The sequence below is a fragment of the Ptychodera flava genome, chromosome 6, assembly GCF_041260155.1.
Source record: "Ptychodera flava strain L36383 chromosome 6, AS_Pfla_20210202, whole genome shotgun sequence".
Taxonomy (NCBI): Eukaryota; Metazoa; Hemichordata; class Enteropneusta; family Ptychoderidae; genus Ptychodera; species Ptychodera flava.
This window is the reverse complement of record NC_091933.1, coordinates 23416500-23432573: the sequence shown is the minus strand read 5'-3', so window position 1 is coordinate 23432573 and position 16074 is coordinate 23416500. Positions and strand designations below refer to the sequence as shown.

The 16074-nt window shown below is 40.0% G+C and overlaps 2 protein-coding genes across 3 annotated transcripts in view; one reads left to right on the top strand and one right to left on the bottom strand.

Annotated features, from left to right (window-relative positions):
* The first annotated feature begins 733 nt into the window (after positions 1–733).
* LOC139135209 (uncharacterized) lies at positions 734–7014 on the top strand. 2 transcript variants are annotated; one of them, XM_070702484.1, is made up of 5 exons: positions 734–2700; positions 3961–4108; positions 4633–4771; positions 5208–5909; positions 6668–7014. In XM_070702484.1, the coding sequence occupies exons 1-5, from the start codon at positions 836–838 to the stop codon at positions 6676–6678; spliced, it is 2865 nt and encodes a 954-aa protein (XP_070558585.1). In that variant the 5' UTR covers positions 734–835; the 3' UTR covers positions 6679–7014. The 2 variants fall into 2 exon arrangements, with proteins under 2 accessions (XP_070558585.1, XP_070558584.1); XM_070702483.1 differs by lacking the exon at positions 6668–7014 and having other exon boundaries at positions 735–2700; positions 5208–6185.
* A 4357-nt stretch (positions 7015–11371) lies between these two features.
* LOC139135208 (E3 ubiquitin-protein ligase HUWE1-like) overlaps positions 11372–16074 on the bottom strand; it is a 75422-nt gene continuing 70719 nt past the window's right edge. The window contains 6 exon segments of the mRNA XM_070702482.1: positions 11372–12438; positions 12893–13083; positions 13291–13590; positions 14381–14486; positions 15103–15315; positions 15656–15989. Of these exon segments, the coding sequence (XP_070558583.1) occupies positions 12336–12438; positions 12893–13083; positions 13291–13590; positions 14381–14486; positions 15103–15315; positions 15656–15989 (1247 nt within the window). The 3' untranslated portion in view covers positions 11372–12335.

Here is a 16074-nt window from a genome sequence, read left to right as displayed (position 1 = left end):
CAAGTTACTTTGACACCAGTAAGATGATGAATCAATTGTAGGTAAAAGTGGAGATAGCGGGGAGGGGCATGCAGAATGTAGACTTTGAGATGTACGTCATTACATTGCCAAAAGAATTAAACTCTTTTACAAACACTTGGCATGTATGAACAGCTGCTCAGCAATGTTATATAGCTTCGTTCTCCGCACTAACATGTTTAATACATGGAAAACCAGTCAGTAACACCGTCACAGTGTTAGTATTTCGTGTTTAGTTAAGGTAATTTCGTGTAATTAGGACGAATGAGTGTTGGTTGAAATACGATGTAATAAATGGGCTATACACAGTTGTGATAGCCCAGTATTTTTGTGAATTCAATTTGTGTTTCCTCATGTCTTTCATGTATGTTTACTTTCCTCGAAGGCCTCGATATCTTCTACGATCTGGTGCTTCTGTCGGAGTTTGCCTCATTTAACCCAGTACATGTCACCAACCTGGCCTCGTTTCACCTAGCACACGTGACCTGCGTCTGAGCATCGGGGATGTCAGCCGATACCTCTTCTCCTATGCTGTTATGCAATGGTGTATACGGGTTCATCAGGGTTACCCCTTCTGTCCCTCCTCGCTCCTCCTCTCTTCCCGGTGATGTGATAGGGGGCGCGGTCGTGTCTCTTGTAAAACAATCGATCCAAAATTAAGCAAAAAAAATCCCAAAAACAAACAAACAAACAAACAAACAAAGTAGAACCACAAAGCCCATAGAACAGATCAAATTCATCCAATGATTCTATTCAATTCCTGTGTTTTCTCTTCCTATAGCAACCTCCAGACGATCTCCTTGATACTGGCGACAACATGATTACATTTACCTTCCCGCCACAATTTTCAACTGGCATTCAAGACCAGGGGGACGGACCTTACCTACTCACATCACAGCAACCGGGCGATGACTTATTGATAAAGGAAGAATTAGAGGACACTTTCGGACAAGCGCAAGAAGGGTTGCCCCCACTTTTGTCGGGAGGTGAGGAGGAAGGAGACTTTGGGACATTAGAAAATGAGGAAACTCCAGACGATTATACACTATTGTTCCCGGGTTTTGAGGGGGAGACAGATAAGGGTGATGGGGAAACGGGCGAGGTAGGGGAGATGGGGGAATTAGAGAACGTAGACGAAGATTTATTGACAGAATGGTTAGGTGATGGTGACACAGATGAAAAGACTGAAGACTTGCTGACAGATTGGTTGGGTGAAGGTAACATGGATGAAAAAACCGAAGGAGTAGAAGAGCTTGACGAGTTTCAGGACACAGAACTGAAAGAAGAAGACGATGTTGATGGCGGTTGGTTAACATCCCCGTCTGTTGAAGGCATGTTCACAGCAGGTGAAATGAGGCTTACTTCGGCATTTATTCCGACGGGAGCACCAGATCAGGGCCTTCTCGGAGAAGATACAGATGATTTTGGGCTTGGGTTAGGACTGGAAGGGGCTCCAGTCCAAGATCAACAAAGCCCTGCTCAGAATGACATCCCCGGGGGACTAGACCTCGGATTTGGTCTTGGCCTTGAAGGGTCTCCAGCACAACAGCAACCCGGCCAGAATGACAGTACTTCAGGGCTGGATCTTGGGTTGGGGCTAGGTTTGGGTGGACCTTCAGTGCAGGAGGTACAAAGTCCAGCACAAAATGATGTATCTGCTGGAGTACCCAGTGAATTTAAAGATGTTATGATACCTTTACAGGGAGACAAGGTCCCTACAGAGCGGCCGTTGATGCCTTATGGTCACATTCCCGAAGGCCCGAAGCTGCCAGATCTTCCCGTTGGAATGCCAGATCTTCCCGTTGGAATGCCAGATCTGCCCGTTGGAATGCCAGATCTTCCGGTAGGAATGCCAGATCTTACTGGAGGAATGCCAGATCTTCCTGTAGGAATGCCAGATCTTACTGGAGGAATGCCAGGTCTTCCCGTGGGAATGCCACAACCGCAGGCGATTCCCTACGTCACACCGCCACACACCACTCCTCTACCAGAACGATTCATCATGGAAAATGGGAAACTTCTGAACGTAGAAGACACACATCCAAGGTATCTGTTCCCGATGTTTCGACTGGGAGTCGGAGGTCCTAATTACCAGTACAACAGTCTCAAAACAGCCATAGGTTTTGCCATGAAACACAACAGAGCAATAGTGCTGTCCCACTTCTTTCCACATCACATGAACAGTATCAGCGAGAGAATGCTTTTCAACGAAACTTTTGACATCGAGAAGCTTAGCGAAATCATACCTGTGGCCAGCGTTGAGCAGTTTAAGAAAGACTGCGACAATAATCTAGGAGTGACCGTCCATGGACCTCCTAAGCTTAAGGGAAAGAGCACGCCGGCAGATTACCAGAAAGTATATGAAACTGTGCGACTAAGGTTGGGACTGATCTATGGTGTGAAGTTTCCCGGGATGAGCTTTGTGCCAAAGACGGCCACTGAGAGTCTCACAAAAATCAGTGAGACCGACAAGAATAGATGCCTCGGAATCTACTGGCCTCACAACGTAGCGACACTTCCAGCTCCTGTCTTCGAGGAGAGCAAGCTCAAGACCATCGACTCTCATCTGACGAGGGCTAAACATATCCAGGCCATTGCCACAACATTCGTCAACGCACTCTTCAAAGATTGCCCATTCCTTGGAATTCATTGGAGTATGAATGATGACCTCAAGAAAATATGGTAAGTGTTTGAATTTGATTAGGTTTACAATCAGTTGCTGTTGGCTAAAACATATCTTTGGTTCGCATCAGGCAATTTCTAAACATGGTATTTAAATTTTAGTCGGCAGCATAATGATTTATGAACAGCATCTGGTAAGTGGTTACTACCACGTTATAAATTAAATCAAAATTTATAGGAGATAGGCTCAACAAATCCATATTACATCACCTTTGAACACTTTTAGGACCTAGAGTTTCATAGACATGATTTAATCACATCTTCACATTTTTTATCTCTTTTACATTTACATTTGAGTAAGATAACACGTCGGAATAAGAACTGCAACTAACTTATTAACCGTAACGGTTAAATATGTCATCGGTAAAATACATTACAGGCAAAGGAGAACAATTACTAACATTTATATGCGAGCATGGAATTTTAGAATTAAATTTCACGAGAGCGTACATTTTGAGGGTGAAAAATTGTACAAATGAAAAGCTGGAAACATTAAACTACAAGTGATTTCACATAAAAGAACGATTGCAGAGTGCGGGCACAGTAGTCCCCACATCCAGGCATTCTCTTGTAAATGCCGAATAAAAAAAATATTTCGGACCTTAAACTGTCGTATTTTGAACATAGTGCAACGATTTGGCTAAAGTTTGCTGTTTTTTGATGGGTTTGTAAGCATTAAAATTGAAATTAAGAAAAGTTTACGGAATCATACATGTCGTATGCTTCTCAGCCGTAGAGTTTTATGAGAGGTGCTTGTTCCACTTTGCGAAAACTCGATGATGTGTAAAAATTGTTCATTTATAAAATTGCATAAATACAATTATCGCCCTTATCTAACAAAACATAATAATTTTGCCATCAAAACTATAAAAATGATTTACGTTGCATCTGCTACCAATCACATATTGTGATATAATCCATATACGTTTCATTTAGTTACAGCTGCAAAAGATAAATAGTTAGTGTGGTATAGTTTGAGATGTACATGTTTCCACTCAGCCGTGCATGATTGTCAGCCAGACACCCGACCAGCAGACGACAGCCAGATAAACAAAACACCAAACGACAAATAAGCAAACAAAACAAGACAAACGAACAAATCAAAAACAATAACGACAACAGCAAATGTTGATCTCTTTCACATACAGTTCGTTACTCTATCAGTCTCCTGACTAGTCTGTATCTCTTTTTGAAATCATGACACCTCTCTTGTATAAATCTCTTTCATGTTCACTTTCGTTTTTGTTCCATTCATCACAGGTGTGAAACAGTGATGCCAAAGGAGCGACGACCCCTGTGTCTTGCCAGTCCACTTCCTTCACGAAATATAAGCAGTATCTTGATCAGTGTCATGGAGAAACACCAGCTTGATTGTGCCTACGCTGCGTTTTCACCAGACACTATATTGGTGGGTATCAGCAGAAATCTTTGTGCGTATATGCGACCACAATTGAAAACCGTCAACCATGAGAAGCGAGTCTTGATGATAGGGCATTTTACTTGCGTTTCTTTCAAGATTTCATTTGTTCTTTCAGGAAAGGGTTCGGGCCGGGCAGTGTTTCTCTCCCTCCCGTTCTACCCTTTAATACATGACAAGTATATTTCATAGGCTTATCCCCCTTATGACAGACAACATCTGCAATCGATTTTGTGGAGTTGTTCCGGCCTTTATGTCGATCTATCCTTGAATCACTTGAAGCAGTATACCAGACCTTAGGTAATACCTCTACATCACCAAATCCTTAGGCCCGCAGTGAACTTAACCATCGCGATCAAATTGGGATTAAAAATCAAAGATAGTCAATTTACTGGCAGGGTGGCACGATCAATGTATTTCAGAAATATTATTTATTGGATTAGTTTATCACTTGGAGGAAGGTGAAGAGATGGCTATCGGTATATCTCATGTAAGATTGTTTCGTCTCTTTGAAGGCTCACATGAGAGACCTATCCATCAACATGAAAGGCATCAAGACGTTTTCCAACCTTTACGAACTCGACACGCCTTATGCATCGCTTCTCAAAGCCGATGAGGATTTACTCTCTCTCGTAGAACAGGAGATATGCACACGTAAGTCTCCCTTCACTGCCAAACTTCACCTTGTCAACTCGTTTTCACAGCGGTTCAATTGTGCAACAGGGACACATTTATTATGAAAGCGGAGATCAAGTTTAGTGTTATCAAGTGTTAGTTTGTCTCTTCGTGTTCCAGAAGTACATGTTATAGTGTTTAGTGAGGGAACCACCACGATTGCGCACAGAAAGCTGATGGTATACTATGAAAACGCTGAAAATTCAAATTCATGACCTGATCGTCGAAACACGCTTGTGAGGGTTTAAACCGTTTGACTTTCTTGACATCACCCAAAGCCCACTGCAACTTATCCTTTTATTATCCAACTCTGGAATAGGAAATTTGGTATTGTAATATGTGAATTTCATGAACCCTCTTTTACTAGCTGTGGAGTGACTGTGATGTAACATAAGAATGTTCTTCTGTGTTCCAGGTGCGAAGTTGTTCATTGGAGTCTCGAACTCTTGGTGGACGTATCATATAGCCAGGGAACGTACAGCTTTGGGACTTGACACATTTTACATTCATGATATGGTGTCACCGTCGGGCGACGCTTCGGCGATAAACGCCAATGGGCAAATACCAAAGCCTCCTGGGGGTCCCCAGGTCCAGAAACCTGCCCCTGCGCAGCCACAGAATAAGGGTGGGTCTCCCCCAGGTGGTCAGAAACCGGGTGGAAGCCAGGGGAAGCCGCCTGCTGGAGGTCAAAAGCCACCTAGCGGTGGGGGACAACAAAACCAAGGCCAGTGGAAACCTGGTGGAGGTGGGCAATGGAAGCCTCCAGCAAACCAGGGAGGACAATGGAAACCACCAAGTGGTGGAGGCACTCAATGGAAACCACCAAGTGGTGGTCAGTGGAATCAAAATGGACAGAAAGGCCCACAACAATGGAAACCACCGGCAAACCAGGGTGGTTGGAAACCACCCAGTGGTGGAAAACCTCCTAGCCAGTGGAAACCTCCAAGCGGTGGACAAGCTCCCGGCCAATGGAAACCCCCTGGTGGTGGACAGGTTCCTGGTCAGTGGAAACCACCTAGTGGTGGTCAGGGTGGTCAATGGAGACCAGGTGGTCAGCAATGGCCTGCTCAAAATCAGTGGAAGCCACCAGCCCAAAACCAAGGGCGCCCAATGGGAGGTAATAATTGGCGTTGGTGATAGGGTCTGCAGAACAACTATTAGTGATGAGTGGGGATGATTACACATCGAGTTTGTGCACTTTTGTACTCATTTTTGGCTCAATGTTCAGACGTTACACCCATACGAACGAAGTATGCTTTTCCCTACCCTGTCAAGGTAAAATGCGCCTCGGGTATAGATATTTTGACTCTCAAACTTTTTCAATACTTCTTTGGTCTACCACTTGTGGGGCTCATTTTAAAGCTCTTGAATAAATAAAAATTGTTACCGCCTTAAAACTTTTGACGATCGAAAATTTTCTTTTCCCAAAAGAGTTAGGGATGGCGGCCATTTTGGATTTCAAATATCGGTAAATGTTTGGCAATTTGTTTGTTACGGTACCAAAGGGTGACCCCTGGTTTTTTCTTGATTAAGTACGAGAAAAGTTGAAAGATTCACCGAGGAACATTTAAACAAAAATTTAAGTCTTTCATTTTTGAGGCACCTACTACCTTAACTCACGTGATTAATCAAAAGTTTGGATATACTCAGCCAAAGACGGTACATCCCCACCCAAACGGGGAAACATTTCATGTGTCCATGAAAATCTAAACGCTCTCTCTCTCTCTCTCTCTCTCTCTCTCTCTCTCTCTCTCTCTCTCTCTCTCTCGTCTGTCTGTCTGTCTGTCTGTCTGTCTGTCTGTCTGTCTCTCTCTCTCTCTCTCTCTCTCTCTCTCTCTCTCTCTCTCTCTCTCTCTCTCTCTCTCTCAACAACAGCGTATTTTTAGATCAAGTAAATAAAATATGACCTGATGAACCCGACATAATAAAGAAATTGAAAAGTGTATGTTTTTTCAACAATGTAAATTCTTTAACTGGTGATGGGTATGATTTGTCAAATAAATCAGTCTGTGGTCAGATTGTAGCAATTGTAGATACAATGAAAACTGTATCAGTTTTACTTTAAAAAGTCAATAATGCTTACTTTTCGATAGCCTTTCCGTTCACATGTGTAAATAGTTCTATCAGCCAAATACGTTAGATATGATACATATGTATGAGCTACTTGTACTTCTATAGCCAGTTTTTTTCAAATAAAATTTGTAGAACATTCCAAAATCTCACAGCACAAATGTTCAAAGTTAGTGGTGTTCCCTTGTATTTGATATTTAAAATTGACCTAGTAATTTTTTGATCAATTGCGAGCGATTTGGAATCAAACAGAATGTGCAAACCACTATACTGGTAAACTTGTGGTTGTAGATTTATACTTTACGGCATGTAATAGGTTTTACATCATGCCAAGACGAGGAAAGACATACGAACACATTGAAATATCCTCTTGAAAAGCTTAGAGTTTTGTCATCTTTAACTGCAGTTATCTTTAGTTTGGTTTCAAGTTATCATTTTCTAACATCTCATCGTACCGCTGTGCAGAACGACTATGATGAATAATTGCATAGCGTCAGATTTCGACAAGAAATGTTGTGGAACTTTAAAAAAAATGAACGAATACCATATTTTGTGGGATATCCCAACTGTGGCTGTCGAGCCCCACACTATTAAAGAGCATTACCTTGAGCAAAAGTTTTATAAGATTGTTAAAAAAAACCACTAAATTTTCACTTGACTTTTATTTGCCAGTTTGGAAGTTTCTGCCCTTGCGATATGATCGGGCATTATGGCTGCGTAAAAACCCTAAAAACATATTTCGTTTACAGATTTTAAAGGGTATCAGAGACACAAACTATGTCACTGCTGAAATCAGGTATAGAGATTTACCTATTGTGTAGTTTGAAGTTGTGAGAGTCGTAGTAAATTTATGTTCCTACCTATCCCTTGCATGGTTAATAGGTGTGACCGTAGACAAACTCCCAAGAATGTGGATTTGTAAGTATCATACCAGTGTAAATGAAATCGAAGGAGTACACTTTAGTAGTCTGTCGCGTTGATGGTGAAGAGATTGCAAAATCGAAGAATATACTTTGGTCACATGTGGTGAGGTGATCGCAAAACCCTCCAAGGGAGCAAGCAACTACCCTCGTGCGCCGAGAAATGCCTAGCGAGGAGTGGAATATGTTTGGGGTGATCCCTGCCAGGGAGACTTTAAAATAACCTGTGAAGTCTGAATGTTGAAGATTCGGTAATTTTCAGTCTTTTGAATACAGATGATTATGGCGATTTCAAAATCTCCCGAGGGAAAAAAATCTTTATCACGTTTGAAGCACATGTCAATAAAACAGTTTTTCGAATATATAGAGTTTCCCAATCATGTAATTAAGCATTTTCTCTATGGGGTTTGGACTGGTAAGCTTCAGAGACGATGTATCGTCGAGCGGGACCTATTCAAAGTACGAGAGAAAAACGTGGTACCCTCCAGTCATTTTGTAGTATTATTTAAAATAGGACGAACTGATGAAGACTTCACAGATTCTGGCATTGCCATACAAATTGAACATCTTCACATAGCTGGGGCTGTATGAGGTTGCTATCCCTTTCGATTGGTGTTGAACATGTTGGGAATTGAAGCAATTTTGTGATATTGAGTTTACAAAAACACAAAAAAATAAGCAAACCAATAAATATATCATAAACATTTTGTAAAATGTATGGCGTGATCTTTACAACAGAGTGAGATAGGCCGCTGACATGGATGGGTGAGTGTCACCAAACCTGAACACACTGTGACCTGTCACGTGACCAGGTGCCATTTTAGTCGACATTTACAGCTGGGATTTTATACAAACACGTTTTCGTCAGCCTAAAACTTACACAATAATCCCAGTCTAGGGGTTGACATAAGACTATCTCTAGTTTGTAAGGGGGGGGGGGGGGGGTCACTGGCCAGACCACTGAATTCGTACAAAAGTGATGTGAAACATTTGAAAATTTCTGCTCCTGCACCATACACCAGTTGAATAAGTGAGTTCTATTCAGTCCCGGGTTCAAAATATACTTCCAAGGCAGCAAATTAAGCTCGACTGCTTCACTACTTTGGTGCAATGGATTAACTGAAAACTGTCATCAAATATCAGTTTAATTTTTTGGAAATACAACTGAATCAAATTCAGGTTGACCTTTGAAAACAATTATCATAGTGTGATCATTTTTCAAAGTTAATAAATGCCTTTAGGAACTTAGAACACACCTACCCTCATTAAACACAACTGAGGAATTGGCATTAAAAAAAATTGTAAACGACTGCAACTTATTCAGTGTGTCACAAATCTGCCTGGCGACGATTAATATTGCCTTGGCATTACAGGGCGCAGGCTGTCCGTAGAGCAGATGCCCAAGGTGTCTCTAAACCCTGAAAAATAAAAAGTGTGTTGCTCATCCTAGACATATTTCAAAAATGATGCAGTGACGCGGGTTTTTATTTCACTCTAAATTTTTTTTGTCTTCAATCAACAAGAGCGCCGATAAAACATGAAAACAACATAGGAATGCACATAGAGATAATTGCACAGCAGTGTTACTGTAGTATTTTTGTAGAGCAAGAGTTCTGCGGTTTGACTTTTAGTGCAGCGATGCAGTTTTGACTGTTGACTATAACACTAACATATGTGTACAGTTCTGAATGGAATTTTAATGTCAATTATTTTGTTTACCGTTCAGTTTTATACAGCACTTTGTTATGCACTACTGTTGCCCATATTTTTGCATTTTTTAAATTTTAAAAAAGGTTGGCGGCGGGTCTGAATTGACATGCGAAAGGATGAGAAACAAACTTTTTATTTTCTTGGCCTAAAGCAACCATTTGCATGTGGTGTTTTGATGACATTTCATTTACAGGGAAGGGTAAGGTTGGAACTGCACTTGTTGGCCTTTCTTGTTTGCAAACGGGGCATTTCACGCACAATTCCTAGATGCATCATGTCAACATAGCTGAACTTTTACAGTGAAAGCCAGCTGAGAATGAACGATGAAATCAATCTGAATGTTTTAAAGCATATATAATGACAAACATGTTGTAACTTTCATCGATTGCAAAAGTATGTTTGGCACAATGTTTAAATTTGTTGGTCATATGGTTCCGCATGCCTTTGAGCACATTTCAGATGACCCCTCCCTTTAAGGATTTGGGACAAGTATTGGGCCAAGCCAAACAATTCTCTGCAAAAGCTCCGCTCAAAACCCCATTAAAGTGTATGTTTTCTCAAAGTTTAGATACTGGCAAATGCTGCAATTTGAATTTTGTTATGATTGTTTACATTAGGATCATGTGAAAGTACACATATTTGAATAACCACACAAAGTCGCTTTTTACTGTCCCCTGTACAAACACTCGGTTGTTTGCAGAGAATTAATTTGTGGAAAGACCTAATACTTGGCCTGGTTCATTGTAGATGGAATGTACAATAATTATGAGTTTCAAGTAATCTTTAAGCATATTCAGTCCGAATGGCACACTGATGGGGGGAATTTGTACCCATAGAAAAAATCTAAACATGGTTCTTGGCATCTGGAAAATTAACTAGATCAACCTCTGTCAATGGAATTGCTGAATTACACTTCCCTGGAATTACAACACATTATCAATACAAAAGCATGAACAGATACATAATATCCCCCGAGGCTGCTGGGGACCAAAGCTGGTGTAATACTCCCTGAGGGTGGGGGTTATACATGTGGTGTAATAGTTTCAGAAATTCTTGATCCATGCCTGAACTATGATGGGTGGTTGGTTCTTTTCGTGAGAATTGGAATAGATGATCATTCACCTGAGGTCAACCTGTAAACTACTACATGACAATTGCAATGGCAATAAAATAAGGCATTTGAAACGTGAAACCACTTGCAAATTTACAACTATTTGCATTTTAGTGCATCAAAAAACTGATAAGAACAGTAAAATCAGTGTGGTCAACAATGTGGTCAATGTAATTTAAAAATCGTTGACCGCATTCATTTTACTGTTGTTCTTGAGACTGCATCTCGTTAACACTGTCAGCTGGATGGTAAGGTAGCGTTCAGTTATTATGGCCGGGGATTGGCCAGCAAAATCCGGGGGTGGGGTGAATCATAAAGGATTCAACTCCATCTGCAAAAGTTGAAACAATACCACCCGATCCACACACACCGGCATCGGCGTCTAACCTCCTCATAGACAATGTACCAACTTTTGCAGATGGAGCTGATTCCTCTATGATAGCCTCATACACAGTTCCTATATTGAGGGACCGTGCCTCGTATAACCGCTTAGTTGATAACTGAACCTGAACAGTGTAATGTGAAACAGTCTTTCCTCATAAAATGGGAATTAAAAATCGTTGACCTCATCAATTTTACTGTTGTACCACATCAATTTTACTGTTGTTTTTATCAGTTTTTCGATACACCAGAATGCCAATGGTTGTAGCTTTGTGTGAATGAATATGTGGAGTATGCCATCACACGGACAGTATGCCATCAGCCTTTTCAACACTCACGCATACACAAGTGCATTTATACGTATCCATGAAAATCCAATAACAGAGCTCCTTTAATAATCTTTCAGTTTATTTTTACAGCAAGGTTGGTATGCAAAATCAACATAATACACTCTTGTAAACTTTTCACAGTGAGTTAACATGTTAAGCCAGCCATTCTCACTGGCTTGACAAACCAATCTTCCACCTACGTTGTAACACAAGTCTGATTAAAACTTACAGTTACCTTGTGTCTAGTCAGTCAGAGACCAATAAATCCTTTTTTGCTGGTTTCATATCTTTTATTGAAGAAAAAAATTAAACAGTATAATTGAAAACTAACTTTATTTTAACTTTTATCTTTAAGTTTTAAGAATCGAGTAATTTGCAATTATTTGTACACAGCAAGACACATATCCCCTTGTTCACCGGTGCTAGCATTGGTGATGATGATGATGCAGATGGAAGAGATGCAAAGAATACATACAAAATCCTCTTTCTTTTCTCCCAACATGGAAGGCTTTGATACAAGTTTCAATCGTCCCCACTGCACTTCCAATGCAAAAAAAAATATGCTGTCATCAAAACTTTACTTTCACTAGTGTTTAGAATGCCACAGGCCTTGCACCTCCCACCTATGTTACACAGCTTTCATGTCATTACTCTACAATCAACATTGATGAATTTCATTTCAAGGGGAACGGGAGGAGACAATACACTGTAAATAGCATTTGAAACTTGTTCTCATACTAGACAGAATGCATCGTTACTGATCACTGGTAATGGCACATCATTATAAAATTTAATGTTTTTCAACACCTGTTAAGGCCTTTGACTGTTAGCATTACTGTACTTCAAAAGTCTCCAAAAATATTAAATTACAGTAGACAGAAATCCTTTATTTCTCTGGTGGACTCAACCCAATGTTGGGAAATAAACTGCACCAGTGAGAAAGGACTCATATACGTTTATAGCGGATAGATGGTACAGCTGTTCCACGTTGGTATAAAAGGCAGCTTTATCGGCATGGTTATTTAGGCTAATCCAAAACCCTCTGTGCATTCATAGAAGGCCAGCAGTAGCATATGCCTCAGTTTGTCGTACGTCTCGTATGCAGGCAAATCCAGTTGGTTGAAACTGTGTGACATTAAAAGAAGAATTCATTAAGTTTTTATTGCGAAGGATTATGGATATATTGGTAGTGATTGTGAACACATTTTGAATACATTGACCAGGCGGATTTAATTCTGCTTTGACATATCTAAATTTCAAATACTACATTTTGCCAACAAATTTTTGTTATTCTTACTTATACGAAAATCAGATAAAAGTTGAAAAATATAATAATGAAACCACTTATCCTTTATAATATTTATCTCATATCACGTTTAAATAATATTTAAATTCATACACAGTAACAGACTGACACTGGGTTTGTGATGATAAAACAAGAAATCATATCTGTGTGTTCCCCCTTTCACCACCATGGTTTAGCCAAAACCTATTGTTATCAATGGTGAGTGTGGACCTGTTTACTGAGAGATGGGGATGAACAGGTTAAATCTGCCCTCTGAATGAGATGGTTACTTACCATGTGTGTGCAACTGGCAATCTGTCGGTAGATCTGTCATCTCTGTGTATCTGGAATTTCTGAGGACCATTCATGCCCTCCAGGGTGGCAAAGCCCTGGAGAGGCACTTTTGAAGTACCTGTCACAAACTGCAGGAATTTTGCTCTTTCAGCCTGGTCAAAGGAGCGGAGAGCTCTCCAGAACCACTGAATCTGAAATACACAAAGAACATTGATGATGGTCTCATGACTGAATTTCATGTTCAGGAAACAAATGATTTAAAAGATATCAGGTGCAAGATATTCTGTAAATATACTTTGATTTGACCCTTATCTACACCTTATCTGATAAAACTCTATTCATTTTGAATTTGAACTACACAAATACTCTAAAATTCATTTTAAATCTTCAGCACTCACCTGTAGAGAGTTGATTTGATATTTATGATATTCGGTGTTATTTTTCAAGTCATCGATATCAATGGTTGGAAGTCCTGAGATGAGCAACTCTAACTCTTGTTCATTAAATATTGAAATCAGTCTCTTGGGGATGATGTCGTAGAAACCTTCCAGAAAGCTGTCAATCTGTTTGCGTATAGCTCCAGTCATCTTCATTTGACACACTAGGTTGACATACTCAAGTTTGTTTTCCCTTGTGACAACTATGTTCCTACCATTGGGTTTCAAGTCTCTAACTTCAGTAACACCAAATTCTTCAATCTAGAAGAAGGAAAATTCACCAAATATGCATTACAAACAACAGATAAATGTCTTTGGGACGTCAACTACTTGATTGACAATTGTGGATATTAAAAAGTAAAACTATCAAAGTGAAACAACAATGGATATAAAAGTGAGTTTACTGCTCTCACTGCACTTGCATGGTCATCGATGCATCATGATAAAATAACTGAACTGTACATGAAAAGCAAAATACTTGTCTCTTGCTAACTCTGAACAGGTGTAGACGGTTTGTACATGATAGAATGATACACACACAAATCACCATGTGACTGTCTGTGTACCAGGAATGGATCAAGACCACCCAGAGTAATTATTATCAGTAGGAATTGTGTTTTATCATTGAACAGAAAAGTCCATTTTATGACAGATAAGAATTTACATCTCTAACTGCCAACAGCTTCTTGCTTGTGCTAAGGGGGCAAACTAAAGGATATTAAAATGCATTGTGGGTAAAAAGCAAGAGTCTGAGATAGTGATCTCATAAATACTGCCAACACAAATGTAATCATTTTCATTGCAGAAAGTTCTGTTTGTTCATGAAACTAGCAAAACTCAGCATCTTTTCAATTATGTTGGTATTTTAGGGATCTTTGTTTTTTACCTGTGGCAATCCGCCGTATTGAAAAGTCAGTCGACAGCCTGAGACATTTATGACTCACTTTGGGGGCAAATTTGTATTTAGGGTACCGAGAATTCACCTACAGATGTCAGTCAAAACATTACCATAAAACTATTGAAGTGTTGGACAAAGGAAAGTATTACTTACTTCAGTGCTGAAGGTCAGCTCATATCCTAACTCGGACACATCATGTTCTAAGAGAAATACCAATCCTTGGTAGAATGCATAATCTTCACTTTCCATGTCTGTGTACCTGAGTCAATCAAATGGAAAACAATCATCGTTGTGTCATGTGGTATCTGGTGACATGTTTGCATTGGTATTGTAAGTGCGAACATTTCTAATGGGTACATCTTGTATTGTCCTCCAATGGCTGCGGACAGTATTTCATGACTTCCAAGCTTTGTAGACTGTGAAACCTAATTTCAAGAAATGTTACGGTCACTATTACCAAGCCAGAAAGTTGTAAAACCTGACAAGTATAAACTTCTCAAATCAACAGCACTGGCAAGAGATGTCTGGTATATTATCAGAGAAGCAAATTCTGCACTATAATTTTCATGTAGATTTGTTATTTAACATCTTTTGAGGGTTTTTCATCTATTTTCAAATGGAAAATGATCCAGACTTCAAGCTCCTTAAATTACAATTTACATATATGTCCTCTGCAGCTACTTTGGTGAATAAGATGAACCTTGAAGGACACATCAAGGCCAAATTCTGAATTTTCACTGAGACATCCCAATTTATTACAGAACATACCATCACGGGTTAAAAAATTGACACGTGCACATGCTTTTCCACACCATATATACCCAAACCTCTTTCATTAAAACCACATTTTTAATACACAAGCAGCACACACTTACTTGACTAGTTTTCCCAGAATGTGTTTGTAGAAAGATCTTGAGAAGTAACACTCCAAGAGTTTGTTATCAAAGATGGCTTTGGCAATGACTCTGCCTACAAACTTGAAATAGCTCAGATGGTTGGGATTGCAGTGCGAGGCTGGGTTGGGAATGTAGGTAACTCTATCGCCTGGTGATAACTTGAATAAGGCATACATTGGATTGAAGATTTCCCTGAATTGGTCAAAGAACAAAGGAAAAAAAAGTCAGATGTACAACATTACTGTAAATTTAACCATTTCATCCAACTTTTCTTTGTAGGTCAAAGGCAGCTGTTATGGTTGTAATAGTATTACATGGCCGAAAGAATCATTAAAGTTACTTTCTGCAAAACTGTGAAGTATTAAGTACTTCCGAGAATTGACAATATTTTTCAACTAACAATATTATTACTCTTTTCACATTCTCAAAGGAACACAAATTGTATTTTTGTCTTACCTCTTTGTGCTTTTAATCTTTCCATATAAAACTATGAACATGAAAAGTTGAATTACACCAAATCTGACCAACTAACCTTGAAATAATGAGATACCACTCTCTGAGAAGTCCACCGGCATCTTGACCTTCCTCTCCTTCATACACAATGTAGAATCTGTTCTTCCACTCATCTGCTGAACGTCTGTGCAGCTCTCGGAACGAATCCTCAAAAACGTTTTCTCTCTTGATGTGCACTGCAAGGTCCTCTCTTCTCATACCCTCATCCATGCGTTCAAGTTCCTGTCTGAAGTACCTCCTCTTGACATCAAAGTCAAGGACACGGGTGTAATCAACTAGCACGGAGAAGGGACCCTCTCCAAGAGGTGTGGATGATTGTCTGAGGATCTGGTTCAGTACGATACGGTGAGTCTCTGAAAGAACCAAGACAAAAGCAGGGGCATGTCAACTTAAGACCAATTCAAACCGGGTCCTCATGTGCACGGGTTGGAGGGGGAT